Source organism: Cryptomeria japonica, chromosome 8, assembly GCF_030272615.1.
Source record: "Cryptomeria japonica chromosome 8, Sugi_1.0, whole genome shotgun sequence".
Lineage (NCBI taxonomy): Eukaryota > Viridiplantae > Streptophyta > Pinopsida > Cupressales > Cupressaceae > Cryptomeria > Cryptomeria japonica.
Genome location: NC_081412.1, coordinates 493,305,771 through 493,323,657, shown reverse-complemented (window position 1 = coordinate 493,323,657; position 17,887 = coordinate 493,305,771). Strand labels below are relative to the sequence as shown.

The following is a 17,887-nucleotide window of genomic DNA, read 5'->3' as shown; positions in this document are numbered from 1 at the left end:
TTGAAAAATCCTCTCCATCCTTTTTGCTGAAACCTCTCTTGGTGCCCCATTCGGTAGACCCTTAAGCAAAATCTCTTTGCCATAGGGCTGAAACTTAAACTCCATGGTTTGATGTTTGGTGTAATAACTTCCAATAGAATGTAGCCATTGCACACCTAATACAATGTAAATGTTTCCAATGTCTACAACATAAAAATCATCACATAGCTCATAGTCACCTAATGTTATTTTGAGTTGCCGGACAATTTAGGTGCATGGCATAGTGAAACCATTTGCAACAGTGACATTGAAATCTAGGAACTCTTTTGTCTTCAACCCTCTTGTAAGCACATAACCCTCATCTATAAAGTTATGGGTTGCACCACTATCAGTAAGAATAGTTGCCTTTTGGCCTGCTATAACTCCTCTAACTCTGAATGGATGGTATCTGGGGGCTCCAGATAAGGCTGCTATAGTGACTCCTTTGCTGATTTCTTTGTCTTCCTCTTCTCCTACTTCCTCACAGGTATCCTGAAAGTCCTCATTCTCATCTGAATTTGATTTTGGAACAATTTCAATATAATGCACATGTCCCTTGCCCAAACATCTATGGCCTCGAACCCACAGCTCTTTGCAAGTGAAGCAAAGGTCCTTCCGATGAAGCTCAGTTTTTGTTACCTCATCCATCTTCTTAGGGACTGTGTGTAGGATATTTGCCTTTAGAGTACTCTTTGGTGGAGGAAAAGAAGGAACCTTCTTTTGTAAGACTCCCCTTTGTTGCCAAGTATTGGATGGTTTAGATTGCTGCACCATTGTTTTCTTGGGCATGGATACCTCAAGTTGCAAGCTTCTTTTTATTGCTTCCTGGAGAGTAGACGGTGAAAAAGCCTTAACCAAACCTTTAATAGGCTCTTCAAGACCTTCTAGGAAGAGGTACACAATCCTCTTTTCTGACATATCCGGTACCATCATTGCAATCTTCTAGAAATTTTGTACATACTCATTAATGGAACCTGTTTGTTTCAACCCAGCCAATTCTTCGAAATACTCTCTTCATCCTTAATCTCAAACCTATCCAACAATCTTTGACTAAAATCATTAAAAGTATTTACCTAATTGTGCCCTTGAGTAGACATACCATGGTACCACCAATCATAAGCAATTCCTTCCAAGTGTAAGGTTACATATTGTATAGCATCCAGCTCCTTCATGGGACAAAGTGTGAAATAAGTCTGCAACTTTTGTAACCAAGCCCTGGCTGAAATCTTATCTGAACCTTCAAAAGTTGGAGCTGAAAGTTTATTTATTTTGCTCTTAAGTTCTTCTCCATGCTGATCCTGTTGAAGTTGATATCCATTCAGATTCATCATTCCTTGCATTTGAGTGACATAGTCATTGCAGGGCATTGCATTCTTAAATCCTTCATCTTGATTGTCATAAGATACTCTGATTGCAGCCAACTCTCTTGCTAACTCTTCCATTGGATTGGGTGGTGGGTTGGTTGCAGCTGAGTTACCTTCAATTATGAATATTGGTTTTGCATTTTTAAGAGGAGAGGTACTTTGCTGAACTTCTGAAGAGCTCCCTCTTTCCTTAGTAGATACTGGATTTTGAAGTTTTTCTGCCAATAATCTCATCACTTCTCTTGTTTCAGCAAGACTATCACCGGTTTGCTTTTGGCTCTTTTGTAACTCTTCAAGGAATTTTTTGTGCATCTCCTCAACATCAGCCATCTCCTTCTGTTGGTTATACCCTTCACTTTCTCCCGAGAGAGGGTTTTTAGTTAGCCTATTAATTTTCTTCCTTTGTAAATATCTCTTTTCCTTTTCACTCAACCACATAAATATTGTTAAACCCTCAGTTAGGCAAGATCATGGTTCTTATACCACTTTAATAACCCTTGCTGCAATTTTATATCAGATTTGCAAAATTCTAATAACCCAACTCAGATTTACGATTTGCAACCAAACGGTGAAATTGGGTATGCCGAAAATTACCAATGAACTATAAACACTTAAAACCCTTATAAAACATAAGAAAAAGATTCTACATAAATTTTGGCATTAGAACATGATGCAAATATATGTTTTTGACAGTCTACAAATCTGCCATGAAGCATTACAAAATAGACTCCTGAAATGGAGCTCAAAGCTTCACAAATCCACTACAAAATCCAAAATACTCTCCAAACTCCTCACACTTCCCACAATAGAAAGATGCATGAAAGAAATGTCTAACACAACCAAGAACAGCAGTATATGCTGTTATTACCAGCAATACAAATCTGAAACTGAATTAAGAAACTACAACACACTATTTATAACAACCCCTGCCAAAGCAACACACTATTTATAACAACCCCTGTCAAAACAACACACATAAAGTCTCTTTGAAGCACAACTACAACCCCTGGATGTGATTGCCACTGGAGACTTGTAAACACACTGCCTGCAAGCCTCTGTGCCCTTGGGTTATCAGCCTGGAAGATCACTCCTTCGATGGTTTCTCAGCCTCTGAAGAAGAACCACAAAACTCTGTTAAAATCATAAGATAGAATGAATCCAAAACAATTCAAAATCACTATAAAAGGCACAATATTCAAAAAGCACTTTTGGGCACCGAAATCCTCATGCCAAAGAGTAGGGAATCTTGCATTTCAAAAGTTGTAACCGCCTTTCCAAAAATGTGTCTCCACTTCCACCACTTGAATAGAAGTTGCCATTTTATCCAACTTCTTCATTTGAACTCAAGAAGGCTAATAACTACTAATTTGAGATTCTCCATTTAGAACATTATTTCCCAAATTGTTTGCTGGACTTGACTTACTAATTCTGGACAAATTGGCCTACTATAAATAGTAAGTTTTATTTTTGAAAAGGGGATATGACATCCCACCAAAGCACAGCCCATTGAAATAGATCGCAGCCTTTAAAAATACAAACCGCAAGTCCAGGCCGTGTAATTAATAAAGAGACCGACCAGGATTAGATTAAGTAATAATAGCCAAAGAAGGCTAAGGTGTTGGGGAATTAACAGGAGGCCGACCATTGTACAAGAAAGAATAATAAAATATGCTAAGGCCGTCCCAATCTGGTCGGCACTCTATTTGGACTTAAATATAATTATCTTGTAATTAACTGCAGCGGTTGAAGGGGCAGCGGTTATGTGGAGAAGATGGGTATCCATGGCAAAGGGTGTGACCTTTTGCCCGCTCTTGAAGACTATATAAGAGAAACCTCTTCTTGGAAGAAAGGATGGAATAGCAAGAAGAATCTGAGATCTGATCTGAAAATAAGAGCATATCCAGATCGAATCAGATCGGATTTTATATGTATAAACTGCATTCAGAAAACAGCAGCCATTTGATCTAGCAAGTAATTGGTATGCAATATGATTGAGTATATTGTTTAAATGTATCTTTGATCTAGTTATTAATTGGAATTGCCAATCTATTTAGATTCTTATAATTAGCAAAGTAATCTATATATTTCTCTACAAGCAATCATATATGGATTAGCAAAGAAACATATTAGGGAGAGGCAGTAGACCGGTTTTCACAATGTAAGTAAACCAGCCCAAGTTGGATGGACGGGAGTACTTGCCACTTGTGGACCAAGGGGTGGAATTGTCTTGGTTGGGTGTACTGTGGCCTTGGGCTTAGTTGTGGCGAACAGTTTCCAAGCACCCTATCGTGTTTTTCCCTCCAATCCCTGCTATGGTTGGAAAGTAAACTATAGAATGGATCCATATTGATAATGTTAATTGTTTATTTACTTTAAAAGTTTCAATAGCTATTATATGAATTAGTTATGGAATATTATTTGTAAACAAATTATATTGTTGGAATTAATAATTTTGGGCAAAAATCAGGTATACCCCAATAGGGGACATTACAACCTTTATAGACCTGTATAGTAGAATGTAAAGCCCAGAAGAAAGTCTTCATGGATAAAGCAAAATGATCCTTTTAATGTCTGTTGGAATAGATAAAAGAAGCCATTGTCCTTTTCTTCCAGAATCTTAACCACAGAAAACTAGCTTCTTTGTTTGCTTGATTTGTTCACAAATTTCACACAGCTCGTTAGATTACCGACACCAAACATATTAAATGCTTCCATCAACTCTATTTATAGAACCCAAATGGACATGAATAATAATACGCTGGCAATAAACATTGAGGAACAAAACTAACTGATTATCATCAGGAATGAAACCAAGTAGGAGTTTCAAGGGAAAACAAATAATGGCTCAAACAAATATCATGGTTATATATATTGTGATCCACAACTTCTGTAAAATTGAAAACCAATGGAAAAGGCCAAGGATGCTCTTTAGTTATCTGTTCACTTATATCTCATGTTCAATTGAAAAATGATAGTCAATCTCAAGTGTTACAGAACCAGTTTTCTGTACCTGGATGGATTTAGCTAAACGGATTGCCAAGTTGTTGAATTCAAAGATTTCTTGGGAATAACTTCAGACATTGATCTGGCACCTGAACACGTAATTTGCAAATGCAAATCTTTACCCATATTGTCAAAGTTTCAGTCCCATTAAGCCACACTAGATGTGGTATTTCTCACGTTTTCTAGTTTGACGTCTACAAATGACCAGAATAGATTAATTGAAACCCAAAGTACAACCAAGAATAGAAGCATTACAAGGAGTGACTGAAGCGTATCCCATATGTGAATGCAACAGAAGAGGGTTCACCAAAATGTAAATAAACCTGACAAGATTGCTGACACCATGGAAATGTATAAAAGACCTGGCTGATACCAGAAGTGAATTCAATAAGCCTACAACATAGCTTATTTTACATGCAAATAAGCTATGTAAAAATTCACTCTGTTATTCACTTATTCTACATGCAAATTTTTAGGTCAAGTTTTAAATTTTAATGGATGCAAAAATTAAAACTCATTATTTGCTGAGGAAATGGAATGAGATAAAGGTTACCTTTTCTATTCTTTGTCATTGTTAATATAATTATGCGCAGATAGGGATTGAATGCATATGTAACTATATAGACAGTGAAAGTAGCAAGAGCTCTGAGTGGGAAACCAAAGATCTTTGAAAATGAAAAAAAACCATTGTTTTTACTATTTTAGTATTCAAACACTTGACATCTCAAAAAATATATATGTGTGCCATAATTACAATAGAAGATTAAAAATACCAGGTACCTGACCATGATTTCAGAAATCTCATTGTATTTATGCACACATTTTATGCAATAACCGTGATACTGGTACTTCTACTAGTTGTATGAATTCCTAGAAGATTTACCTTCATTTTTATTAGGTTTACTTTTTTGCTAATCATTTACATTTAAGATTACAATCTGTTGTGATTTGGTTGTACAGCTGTGCTAAATGTTTTAGCTTTCAATGGGCGAATGCAGGGAGTTGTGGAACAAAAGCTACGGGCACATCTGGGGTCTTTTGGCATCACAGGGAACCTTGCACTTCAACCAATGTATACATTATCAGGTACACAACACAGTGATTCCTATCTAGCATTTAAAAATATTTAACTCTATTAGAATTGGGTTGCAGTTAGGGATTAAGAAACTAACACAATTAGTAATTCTATTCAGGTGGTCAGAAAAGTCGGGTTGCATTTGCAAAAATTACCTTCAATAAACCTCATATTCTTTTGCTTGATGAGCCTTCAAATCATCTTGTGAGTTTAAACTTTTTTCATCCTTTTCTATTTCAATTTCTTTTGTCAACTACCAAGAACTTCTTTATTCCAATTTGTACTTTATCCCTCTGTTTATTTTATGTGTATAGCTGTCGTATCTAATTTATAATTCTTGGTATGCTTGTCTGTTAAATTTAAATTTCTGTAGAAGATAACTGTTATACTTATATTATTAGCATCTTCTTTTGTATTTTTTGATTCTGTTGAGAAATTTACGATCACACCAAAAGTAATAATGTTGAACTGCTAAGTTACCGGTCCTGGTATTGGTTCAGCTTTGGGTTCACCGGTTTGGCTTGTGGATTCGACCAAAAAAATTTTGGAGGTTGGGTTTGTCAATGTGGAAACATATTTAAAAAATCATTAATATATACATATTTATAGCTAAGTTACCAGTCTTGGTACTGGTTTGTGTTCACATTCGATGGTTCAATTCATCGGTTCGTTCAATTTTTTTTTTGAGGTTGGGTTCATCCATACAAAAACATATAAAAATCAGAAAAAATATACATTGATTTCAAAATATAGCACCATATTAATAGCCAAATAACATAGCAAAATACACTACCATATTAATAGTCAAATATTAGTTAAACTTGAATGTGATGATATATATTAAAGTTAAAAAATAATAATGTCAAGAGTCAACAATCAGCCATAATCTGTCACCAAAAATATCATCATCATCATATTATTAGAGATGCACGTAGTTGTAAATTAGAAGAACCACAAGTACTAGCATTGGCACTCTCACGCTCATTAGTTGGTTTGTAGTCATCGTCAACATCAAGTACAAAAAAGTGGGAAGTGGAAGCATCTGAGTCAATAAGCTTTGGCTTGATACCCCAAATCCTTGTGTCCCCTTCTTTGTAGCCACTTTGTTTGTGCATAAGGAGACACAAGTTTGAGTGCACAAACATCAAGTCCTTTGCCTTTTTTGAGTGTAGTCTATTGCGCCTTTATTGAGTGGATGGAGTATGTGCGCCAATTCCTTTTAGTTGCAGATGAATTAGCAATCTATTGAGACAAAATTAGAGAGTTGAGAGTTACAAATTTTAAGAATTTAAATTATAAAATTAAAATATAAATAAAACTTAAAAGAATAAAATATTTTTTAATATAACTTGCGATTAAACTTTGATCACAAAATATCGTAGTTGTGTGTATGATTGGACATGGAAGTACCACCAGCTATGAGCATCGATCATATGCTTGTCTAGAAGAGCATCAAGATTCAAGACCACAGTCATTGGAGGATGCAAAACCCACGAACTCAACCCTCATTGGATCTTGCATGTCGCAATTAGTGAAGAGTTTGTGAAGTGCTACCTTTTATGCTTGAGTGACTTCAACATCTCTATATGGTGCAACTCTGTTGCTATAGAAAGGAGCTGAGCACTATAATATTTGGGACTCAATGCAAAGGCAAGAAGATGCAAAAGAGTGGTCATTTTGATCCATCTCTTTTCACTGAGTTTGTTTAGTTGTTTGAAGAATTTTTCTCTTTTGCATTTGTGATGACTTTCATCTTCTCAATCATTGAGTCGATGCCTTCATATACCTCACCCAAACAAGGCCTAACCATGTTGGTATAATGGGTCATGCTCAGTTTGGGCTTAGTGAAACTGAGGAGATACTCAACACGGTCTCACCGAATGTCATCTAGGATCATTTGCTTAAGCCACCCTTGTGCTAGATTTCTTTCAGTTGGACCAATTTGGGCTGATGACCGTGCTAGAAAGTTCTTCATAGACCTTCACAAGTCGTCTCAACATGATTGTGTTGCAGTCAAAACAAGTCTCAATGACTTGTTTGAAAATCAAAATCAAAATAATTAAATTTACAAAAATAAAACTAAAATAAAAATTTAAAAGTTCACTAAAATGAAACATGTTTATTTTTAACTTATCTTTGGCAGCTGCAATTTCGAGAATGTTCTAAATATGCCTTGTGACGTGGTGGTTGGTGATGAACATTTGGATCTCTTCAGCCTCAACATACACCTATTTGATCCAATCAATTTTGGTACCAATTTTTTGTAGCATTAGGGTGAGGGAGTGGACAGAACAAGGTGTCTAAAAAATGTGTGAATAATACTCAACCAATAATCCAACAACCTTATAATTTTTATCCTTGTCTGTTATAACTTGCGCAAGATTTCGAGGGCCCACTTCCTCAATGGCTTGACAAAGAATGTTAGCAATAAATGCACCATTCTGCACCTCATTCACAATCTACCGCTCTCATTAACATTACCCCTTTAGGGGACACTACAATTGTTGGATTATTTGTCATTGATGTCAAAGGCTTAGTTGTGTTTGATTATGAATTCTGGTTGAGCTGCCTGTGTGCCTAGTTGGTTGAGTAGTCTGTGTGCCTGGTTGAGCAGCTTGAGCTTCTTGGTCACCCGCTTGAGGTGTTTGTATGCTTGGGTGTTGGTTGAGTAGGCTGTGTGAGTGCCTACTACCTTTGTCAGTTGCTTCATGCCATGTCAGCTTTGAATTTTCAAAAGAAACAATTTTTTATATTTTCTTAACTTTGTGGCCTTGCTTATATTATGCATCGTTTTCTAGTGGTTTGGAATTGTAATAATGATGGCTTTGGAACCTCATTATTCTAAGGACCGATGGCTTCAGGCATTGTGTTATTTTTATTTCCTTGGCATATCGTGGGCAATGCATACGAGGAAAATATAATTAAGGCTGCTGTTACATATTCAGGTGGTATGCTTGCTATGAAAAAGTGGAGACGTGCTCTTTAATCAAATGATAAATTTTTATTGGCAGCAATTTCTTCTTCAATAATTTCTCAAGTTGTTTTTGCGGGTGCGTGTATTTCAGGATCAAAAAAAGAAAACTATACAAGGGCATGTATTGTGTGCTGGCTGTTGCTGAGCTGTTTTTTAAAAAAGTCGTGGTGTTCAGTTTTTTTAAAAAATATTCCTATGCGTTTAAGCTAAGTGCATGTTGTGCCATTTTGGTGGTATCGATTTTATGAAGACTGATGTTTTGACTGGGGAATTTACCTTTTTGGGTGCTCTTTCAATGAGATACTTAAAAAAAAAGCACAACTCTGAATATTTATCATGCATGTTTCTGAAACGTGGTGTTGGGACGGAGTCAATGACTGATTCTGTGCTACGTAGGCTGCAGTTTTGTGGAAGTCGTTATGGTTCTAAGCACGTGTAGGTTGAAGTTGTGTGTAATTTTTTTTTGGTGGAGTGCGATATTGTTTTTCTGTGTGTGGGTCGTGTTTCCAGTCAGGAAGAAAAACAGTAAGTTTTGTGGAGCCTTTATGTAGTCACAGATTCTCTCTAGTGAAAGTGAGATGAATGGTTTGTATCGGTTTGATGGTATGTTGGCCTGAGAGTTTTGGGTGAAGAATCTTTATCGTGTTGTTAATGAATCCAAAACTTTAGTAGTGTCTTTTTGGATAATCTTTTTGTAGTGTTCTGAACATATATGTTGGGAGCAATGATGTTGTATGATGATGCGTATTGTGGTTGTGGCAGCATAGCGGAAAGGTTCTGAAAATGTTGTTAAGTCATAAAAATAATGAGGAGATAGTCTTGGCTTGAAGCTATGTTTCAAATTTTTTGAAGTCAGTAATGTAATTTTTGGTGTTTGAGTTCTAGTTCTGATTTTGTTTTATGAGTTGGTGCTCTCTTCTGTATAAAGGTTGGAGCCTCTGCTGTTCACGGTTGGTGCTGTGAGGAGATTTGGGGCTCTCTTGATTATTGCTTTGTAATCTGGGTTGGTGCCCATTTGAAGTTAATGAAAGTCTTTTGATGCCGTGGTTTCTTACCCGAAAGGGTTTTCCACGAGATATCTGGTATATTTGTCATTGTGGCTATTCTTGTTGTGATTATGTGTGATTTAAATTTGAAAGGGTTAAATTTCTGCAATACTGATTCACCCCCCCCTCGCCCCTCCTCCCCCCTGCTCTCAATATTGCCTATGTGCTTTTCAACAATAACATTGATCAATGAGTGATTTTTTGCACTTTTCCATCCATTAGAAATGATGGATACCCCTCTTTTAACCCATGAATCTCTTATGGGATTCAAGGAGTCCTCTACAAATTTTACCTCTTTATCCAATAATTTGCTACACTCTTCTTCAAAATCTGGGCCCTTGTACCCTTTTGGGGCCTCATGAATTGATTTCATCATTTGTTGTGAGCAACATGAATGCCGATCCATTTGCATAGACACATCTCGCCATGTCTTGATTGACAATCTCTCTAGATTCATTTTGAAATGCCATTTCCAATGGTTCGTTTGATCTCTTATGTGTAGAAGCCACATGTTGTTCAGCATGGACAAAAGTGGATGGCTCTCTATAGGTTGAAAATGAGGTGGTGAAGGGGAATTCATCCCTCGAGATCCTTTCTTTAACAAAAGATGATTTGATTTACGACCTACTGTATGGTTTGCTTTTTTTTGCTCTTCAACATATGCCAAGGCTTGTGCTTCTGAAATGCCATTACCATCTTCACCTATACAAAATTTGATGCCTTGTTGAGGGATATTGCACAAATGGCTTTACATGTGATTGTATGAGCTCAAATATCCAACTTTACATGACCACAAATCCAAACATAACTCTTGTAAGCTGTTGTACCATTTCAACATATTTCCAAAGGGGAGGGTTTTGGGATTGTTTTGAAGCAAGGTTGGCTCACAAAGCCAAAAAAGGTTGCCATTGTAACACGTAAGACAACTAGTTCAATAAAAAACACATTCAAAGATTTGAAACAAATAAAATTTGAAAACAAAAATATATAGATATTATATAATAGTTAATTTATTTAAAAAAATTAAGCATGTGTTATATATGCCTAGAAGAATGAAAACAAACTAAAATGTGAAAACAAAACAAGAGGATTCATTTGTTAAAAAATGGAGGAAAAAAATTAAAAGCTTCAATAAACCTGCTTCTTTCGAATAAATCTTCCTTTATGATCTCCTTGACAACAAATAAACACTTGCAAATGCATAGGAATAACACAACTACTAGCTTGGAGTGTTCAATGATTAATCTTCAATTCTATTAGTGCAATGTCAAGCAAGGAAATAAGCTCAACAATGGAGGAAAATATTTTTGTTTTTTCATTCATAATATGAAAAATGAGCTTGCTTTTGCCTTTTAGATGTTTTGTATGTCACATTTTAGGGTTTGGGGGCAAATGGCATTTTGAGATAAAAAAGAGTTAAGAAAAATAGAAAATGGCGAAATTTGCCACTTTGACACAAAAAACCTCCAAATCCTTCATGGGTTTGCTCGAGTTTGTCTAGAATGGACCCTTAGGTTGTGGGAAAGACCTTGCCCAAACCCATAGTGGACCAGATGAGGACGCCAAACCTAGGCCGGATCGGACAAGGACCAAGATTCAGGCTGCCTGGGGTTGGACTGGTAACTTAGATTTATAGCTTAAAATCAAGAATATTAGACAAATATACATATTTTAAATAAATAATAATATTTATAATACAATATTAATAATGTTCATATATAATATTACAATATAATAATAAAATTATAATAAAAGTTGATACTTATATATATTATTAAATTTTGAATTTAATTAACATATATATAATTTTTTTTATTATTAATAACAATTACTACTAATATTAATAAATTATTTAATTTATTTTAAATAGTTATTTCTTTGACTATATATGATTAGGTCCATAATTGTTATTAATTAAAAAATTAATAATTAAGGCACAATAGTTGTCAGAATGATCGAATGATTTTAATTTTGTTCCTATTGCTTTTTGCTGTAAACAATGCAAGTATAGGTGGTCTCATTTATTTTGTTAATTTGGTTTTGTTGTTTTGGGTTTGTGGTCTTTGTTATCGCTTATTTTTTTTGTTTTTCTAATCAGTGATGTGATATTGGTTCTTTTCACCTTGTGGTCTTGTTGTCAATATCTTTTATTTAATTCATTTCCCTATCTTGTGATGCCACTTGTCCTAGCCTAGTACCCTCTTTCTCTGTCCACCTCTTCTTATTGTGTCTGGTTCTGCAACATTACCCATTTTCTCCTTGTGCTCTTTGCTTTCATCCTGATGATGGATCACATAGTGTGATCTGAAACGTTGATGCAAAAAAGCTCACACAATCAAATCCAGAAGCTCATATAGAAATGCATGTATATTCAATCTCAATATGTTCGGTGTTGGAGCAGGTGGCTTTCACTTAGGTTTTCATAGCTAAGAGGAGTAATCGTAAGGTTTAGAGTTTAAAGCTGTCTAACCAAATTCATGTGTTTGGGACTAATATAATTTGTAGTGGTATCCATTCTTCTCATTAGTCCCCTTTTTAACAGGTGTTGTGATATTTCCAAACCCACGTAAATAGAAAGAACAAAAAAATGAGAGGCAGGCAAATGCAAATGAGAAATAGAGATTTTTAAATGTATTAAATGCTATTCACAGGGATTAATGGTGGAATTAATGCACCAGTGGCAGAAAGTAGGATGAAATTCGTGATAGGTATCATCTGGGACAAACACATAGTACTTTTTCCGAACCCTGGATGGAACCCCAACAAACTGAACCTGATCCGTATCTGGGCTGGATCAGACCCAAACCTGCAGGTCTAGGGGACCAAATTGGTAACTTAGTGTCGAAGTCTTAAATTTTGTTTCTTTTTGGAAATTTCCTTTTCTATTCATTTATATCATTGTTAAATTTGGATGGAGGCCTTTGAATGATAAGGTATATAAAAATTCTGAAAAGCAAATTGGGAATACAAGCAAATTAATATTTATTTAGTTCTTGTTATAATCCGAGCTTCTAATAGTGTGCTATTCCATTTTAGGAATTTGAAAGAGTAGTTTCCTTCAGGAGTTGTCTCCCCGTAAATTTTTTTTGTTTCAATAGTTGATCCTTATAGTGACTTAAATAAGACAGTCTACTTAAGTTTCAGGGAGCTCATACTCTTAGATTGTCTTGTGAGTCATGCCAATGTTCTTGAGTCTGTTTCCAAGACACACGATGATGCTTTATCATGACATGTCATAGCTGGTAAAAAAGGAACTCTATATTTTTGAGGCTGATCAATATCTCCCAAACCTTTGATGACGAGTTAATCTCTTTAGTAATATATGGTATAAATTATATTAGGACTAGTGTCAAAAGTGATGAATTATACCATCCAATGACAATGCACAAAGAACCATAGTGTACAAATTTGCTGAGTACTTGCTTAATTCGGAAGTTGAAACATTAAAAGAAAAGAAAACCATCCATTAATTTACCCACGCATGTTTTGGTGATTCAATGAATTTTATAAGTATATTTGAAATTTTCTGAGTTTTTGCCGAGTCACTGAGTCACTTGAAGTTGAGTCTGCAGAGTTTTGCTTTGTTGCGAGTTTCTGAACCATGCAAAGCACAATCCTGAATTTTTGGTTGAGTCCGAATCTTTTGCTGAAAACTTTTCTATAACATTACATTATGTCTAAGTTATTGATTCAGGTCTGGGTAAGCCAGTATAGCAATTTGTTTGGTGGATTGGATATGTATGTACAAAAAACATATGAAGGGAGCAGGGAGCCCTATCCCTATACACCCAGCACTAGGAATTGGCAAAAAAAATTATACATCATAAATATTTTAATAGGTACATATTTGCCGCCAAAAAGGAGGAACTGAATACATAATGTCACATAACATGGATACAATAAACAAAACTACCATAAAAGTGACATTTCTATGTCATTTTGTTAAACTTGAATTTGATGATAGATATTCATTGTTCGTTTTTCAATATTAAAATAATAAAATCACCAATTGTCATCATATAGGTTTTTATAAAGAGCATCATCATCACCATCACCATCATCACCATTACATGATATAGGTAGATTAGAAGAACCAAATGCGTGCCATTGACACTCACTGTTAGAATTCACTAAACTAACTTCTCTCCTCTTTTTGATGCCAATCAGTTGTAATTATTGAATGGATGAAGGAGTATGTACCAATTTTGTTCAAATGAAGATGAACAAAAAACCTATTGAGACAAAGTCAGAAAAGAAAGAAGTTATAGTTGAAAAAAATTATTTAAAAAATAAAAGACTTAAAAGCTAAAGTTAAAGAGTTTCAAAAAAAAGAAAAAACTTGTGATATAAATTTGATTGCAAGAGGACAATATAAATTCTGTCATGGAGCGAGGGCGTGCGTAGCTATAGTTCCGACCATGGGAACACGAGAACGGAGCAAATTGGAGCTATAGAGGTGAAGGAAGGAGTAGTGTCTTTTGCTTGATCTAGAGATGGAAGAGATTGGGGATGGGGGATCTATGGAAAGGATTGGTGGGTTGCTTCCCTCTACCTAGGAGATTTGATTGGTGGACGTAGGATGTTTCTCAACGGTTGAACTAGGGCTTTGGGTGTGGATCAGCTAGGAGGAAGGAGAATGCGGAGGCTCCCTCAAAGAAAGTGGTTTGGTAGCTAAAGGGTAACTTCCCACTCATAGGTGCCAATGACATTCCCATTAAACCTAATGTTAATAGATGTATTTCCTTAGAACTTGACGGAGGTGGTTTGAAAAATAATGTAAAGAAAATGCAAGATACAACTTTTTTCATGAAATGGGCAGGAGAATGGCTTGCTTTAACAAAAGTGAAAAGTTGGGTGGAAAAGCAATGGGGGAAGGAGATTAAGCTGAAATCCCTTACAAATGGATATTATCTGGTTGAATGCTCTTCAAATAGAAGTAAAAAGTGGATTCTTAATAATGGCCCTTTTATGATGGGAGGTTTAGGGTTTTACATAAGCGATTGGATTCTAAACTTCAATCCTTCAAAGGAAGAAGTGGTGGAGTTTCCTGAATGATAAGATTATACAACCTACCAACATAATATTGGGATCATGAAACCTTGAAGTGTTTTGGAGATCACTTGGGGCCTTTCGTCCAAGTGGATGAGAAGATTGAATCTCAAGACTTCAGTGTTTATGCAAGATTATGCATCAACTTGAAACCCTACCCCCCTCTACTAGTAGAAATAGAACTCAGATTGGATCAAGGGATTTGGCAACAAAAGATAGAAGTAGAGGAGTATGTTGAAATTTGCAAGAATTGTCATATTCAAGGCCATTCTGAGATGAATGCAAAAAAGAGGAGCACATAGAGGATAGGAGTGCAAATCCACTAGACGAAGTTCTAGATCAAGATCAATCTGTTAATGAGAGTGAAACCTTAATTATCCCAAGAAATGTAAACAAGAGAATTGGGGCAGATTTGGTTAGAGTTGTTAACAAGCAAGGAAACCATGTAGATCCAAAGGAGAGAAACAATGGCCTGAGAGGAAGAGTTAGGAAGTTAGCATGAAACGTTTGAACAAGAATAGAGCAAGTAGGGCAGGTTTTATGGGAACAAGAATGAACAATGCTTAAAGGAAAATTTGAACTTGAATGTGTAATGGCTGGAGCCGCTTGGAAGTAGGGCTCACTAGTTTATGCATGCAAACTAGGAATTAAGCCTATTTCTCCACAACCACACTTAGAAGAACTCAATAGGCTCAACCTCAAACTTATTAGGAAAGGGCCGAGCATCAGGTGAATTTAGTACTCGTTGATTGCGTTGAAAATGAGCTATTGAAAGGATGTGAATTGAATGTGGAATTAGGGTTATAGGTGCAAAATTGACAATAAACAACATAAATAAGTAAATGTAGAACTGGCAATCACAAAACCAACCCAAGTTCAGAAAGGGGATGCAGACAGAAATTTGTGTCTGAAATCTGGTATCCGAAATGTGGGACAATGGTGCTTGGGCGTGTTGTGACCTAATTCACACATTGCCCCGTCGTAAATGAGGACCCTCGGTTTTTCGCTTTTTATGGTTTTGTCCTAGTTTTGCTGTTTCATAAGTCCATTTTCTGAGAGAGTTTTGAGTTTGAGTTTCAGAGGTCATCTTGAGCCAAGTTGAGAAATCATGTTCAAAATCATGTGTAAGTGTTGTCAAAGTGCCTAGAGGGTTTGAAGGACGAGGATCGCAATTGCTTTGGGTCATTTCTAACAACTTTCTATTTTTTAGAATTTTTTGCTTTTTTGTTTTTTCCTTCTTTTTTGAAAGTAGCATATGGGTTTTGTTCCTCAGGTCATTTCATCTCTGCCCATGTTGTCGAAATTTGAAAATCTTGTCTCTAGGTCTAAAAAGTAGGGCTTCAAAATTTTTGCTTTTTTCTGAGATTAGGGTTTTGTTCTTTAGGTCATTTCAGTCCTGCCCATGTCTTCAGATTTGAGAAATTTTGCTTCTAAGTATAAAAAGAAAGGGTTTGCTTTTTTTTGCTTTTTTCCGAGATTAGGGTTTTGATCTTCGTGCCAAATTATTACTACCCATGTTCTCAGATTTTGAAAATTAGGTCTCCAAGTGCAAAAAGCAAAATGCAAACCCTAATTAGGGTTTTTGTTCTAGAAGATTGTTAGTGCCCATGTTCTCAGATTTTGAAAATTAGGTCTCCAAGTGCAAAAAGCAAAATGCAAACCCTAATTAGGGTTTTTGTTCTAGAAGATTGTTAGTGCCCATGTTCTCAGATTTTGAAAATTAGGTCTCCAAGTGCAAAAAGCAAAATGCAAACCCTAATTAGGGTTTTTGTTCCTAGAAGATTGTTAGTGCCCATGTTCTTAGATTTCGAAAATTAGGTCTCCAAGTGCAAAAGGCAAAGTGGAAACCCTAATTAGGGTTTCGTTCCAGATGAACTGTAGATCAAGTATAAAGGTAACATTGGGAGATGGCACATTTCGCCTAAGTTGAAGAAGTGAAAATGGCAGATGATCAGTCAAGTCCGCCAAGGCTCAGAGCTAAGTCACAAGGTTCGAATTGACAGCCATGAAATTCGGATGAAATTTGACAAGGGAAAAATTAAAAAAAAAAAATTGGATAAAATTCACCTTCTATAATTTTGTTTATTTTTAAATATATGTATACTTGTAATAAATTATCAGAATAGCGACCTGTTGATGTGTATTTTGTACACTACCAAACACAGAATAAAATACCTAAAGGGTACCTTATCCTCTCTTGAATAAAGTCTCCGAATGCTGAAGATGTCGTGAAAAGGATCAATCGGGATGACTTCAAGGTTCTTTGTATGTAGGATCTCTACGTGTGGATAAGCTCTCTGTGGTATGATGTGATTTTGCTGGAATCACAAGGGGACTTACACTTGACGACCTAAACGTCTGTTTTGCTGGAATCACAGGATTTCACTAGCTTAGATTTTGAAAAAAGGAAAAAGGACAAGGGCGAGGAAAGGATCTAATTCTGATACTAAGAAATGTAGGAGCAATGATTGATCTTTGATGAAATTCTAACTAAGTCTTGTTTTGACATCCCAGGACCATCTCCACAAGGTTAGTGCGATCTTCGAAGGAAAGCTTTATGATGTTCAGATCATCGCTACAGGCATAGACACCATCAAGCTGATGCATATCAATGAAGAAGCGACAATTGAAGTTGAGCTTAAGCTGAAGGATTCCAATTGACTACACAAGGCAAGTTTGCAATCAACAAACTGTTAGTAGTATGGATATACGAATTTCACCATCAATCAAACACATTTCTTCCACTCATCTAATAACATGAAATCAAAACTGAGAAGTATAGAGACCATGCAAATTGTTGAATTGACCCATAGATTTCACCATTTCTTCAATGAAGTTTTACAAGTCTTTTACAACATCTTGGCAACAATCTTTGCTTTCTCTCTCTACTCTACTCTAATTGCTATACTATTAACTGACTATTCACTAACTATTTACCCACTATTTTTCCACTATTCACTAACTCTTTTCTATTCGCCTTTACAAATGAAGAGACAGGGTTTATATAGTGCCCTTGATACAATTCAATGGCTTGGATCAATTTGAGATCAATGGCCAAGATTTTACAATGAAACCCTAATTAGGGTTTGTTACAACAAACTTAATTCTGACCAATGAAATAATTGCATTATTTGGATGCATGTCTTCTCTGGAATATTCGACCAATGGATAGATGGGGTAGGTACATCGAAGTTTGTGCCACCCTTAATGAGTCAGGTACATTGAATCTGGACATGCTGAGGTGGACCAACCCGATTGGAGGAGTGATGACTAGGATGCCACCTTGTCTAACACCTGGCAACTTGGTAGATATCCAATTCGATGATGCTGAGAAGCTAGTCTTTAATTAATTCATTTG

At 35.8% G+C, this 17,887-nt stretch overlaps 1 protein-coding gene across 1 annotated transcript in view; it reads left to right on the top strand.

The window, feature by feature from the left end:
• The window catches only part of LOC131060044 (ABC transporter F family member 3), a 188,684-nt gene that overhangs the window by 141,476 nt on the left and 29,321 nt on the right, over window positions 1-17,887 (top strand). The window contains exons 15-16 of the mRNA XM_057993131.2: window positions 5,384-5,471; window positions 5,579-5,664. Of these exons, the coding sequence (XP_057849114.1) occupies window positions 5,384-5,471; window positions 5,579-5,664 (174 nt within the window). The remainder of the gene's footprint in view (window positions 1-5,383; window positions 5,472-5,578; window positions 5,665-17,887) is intronic.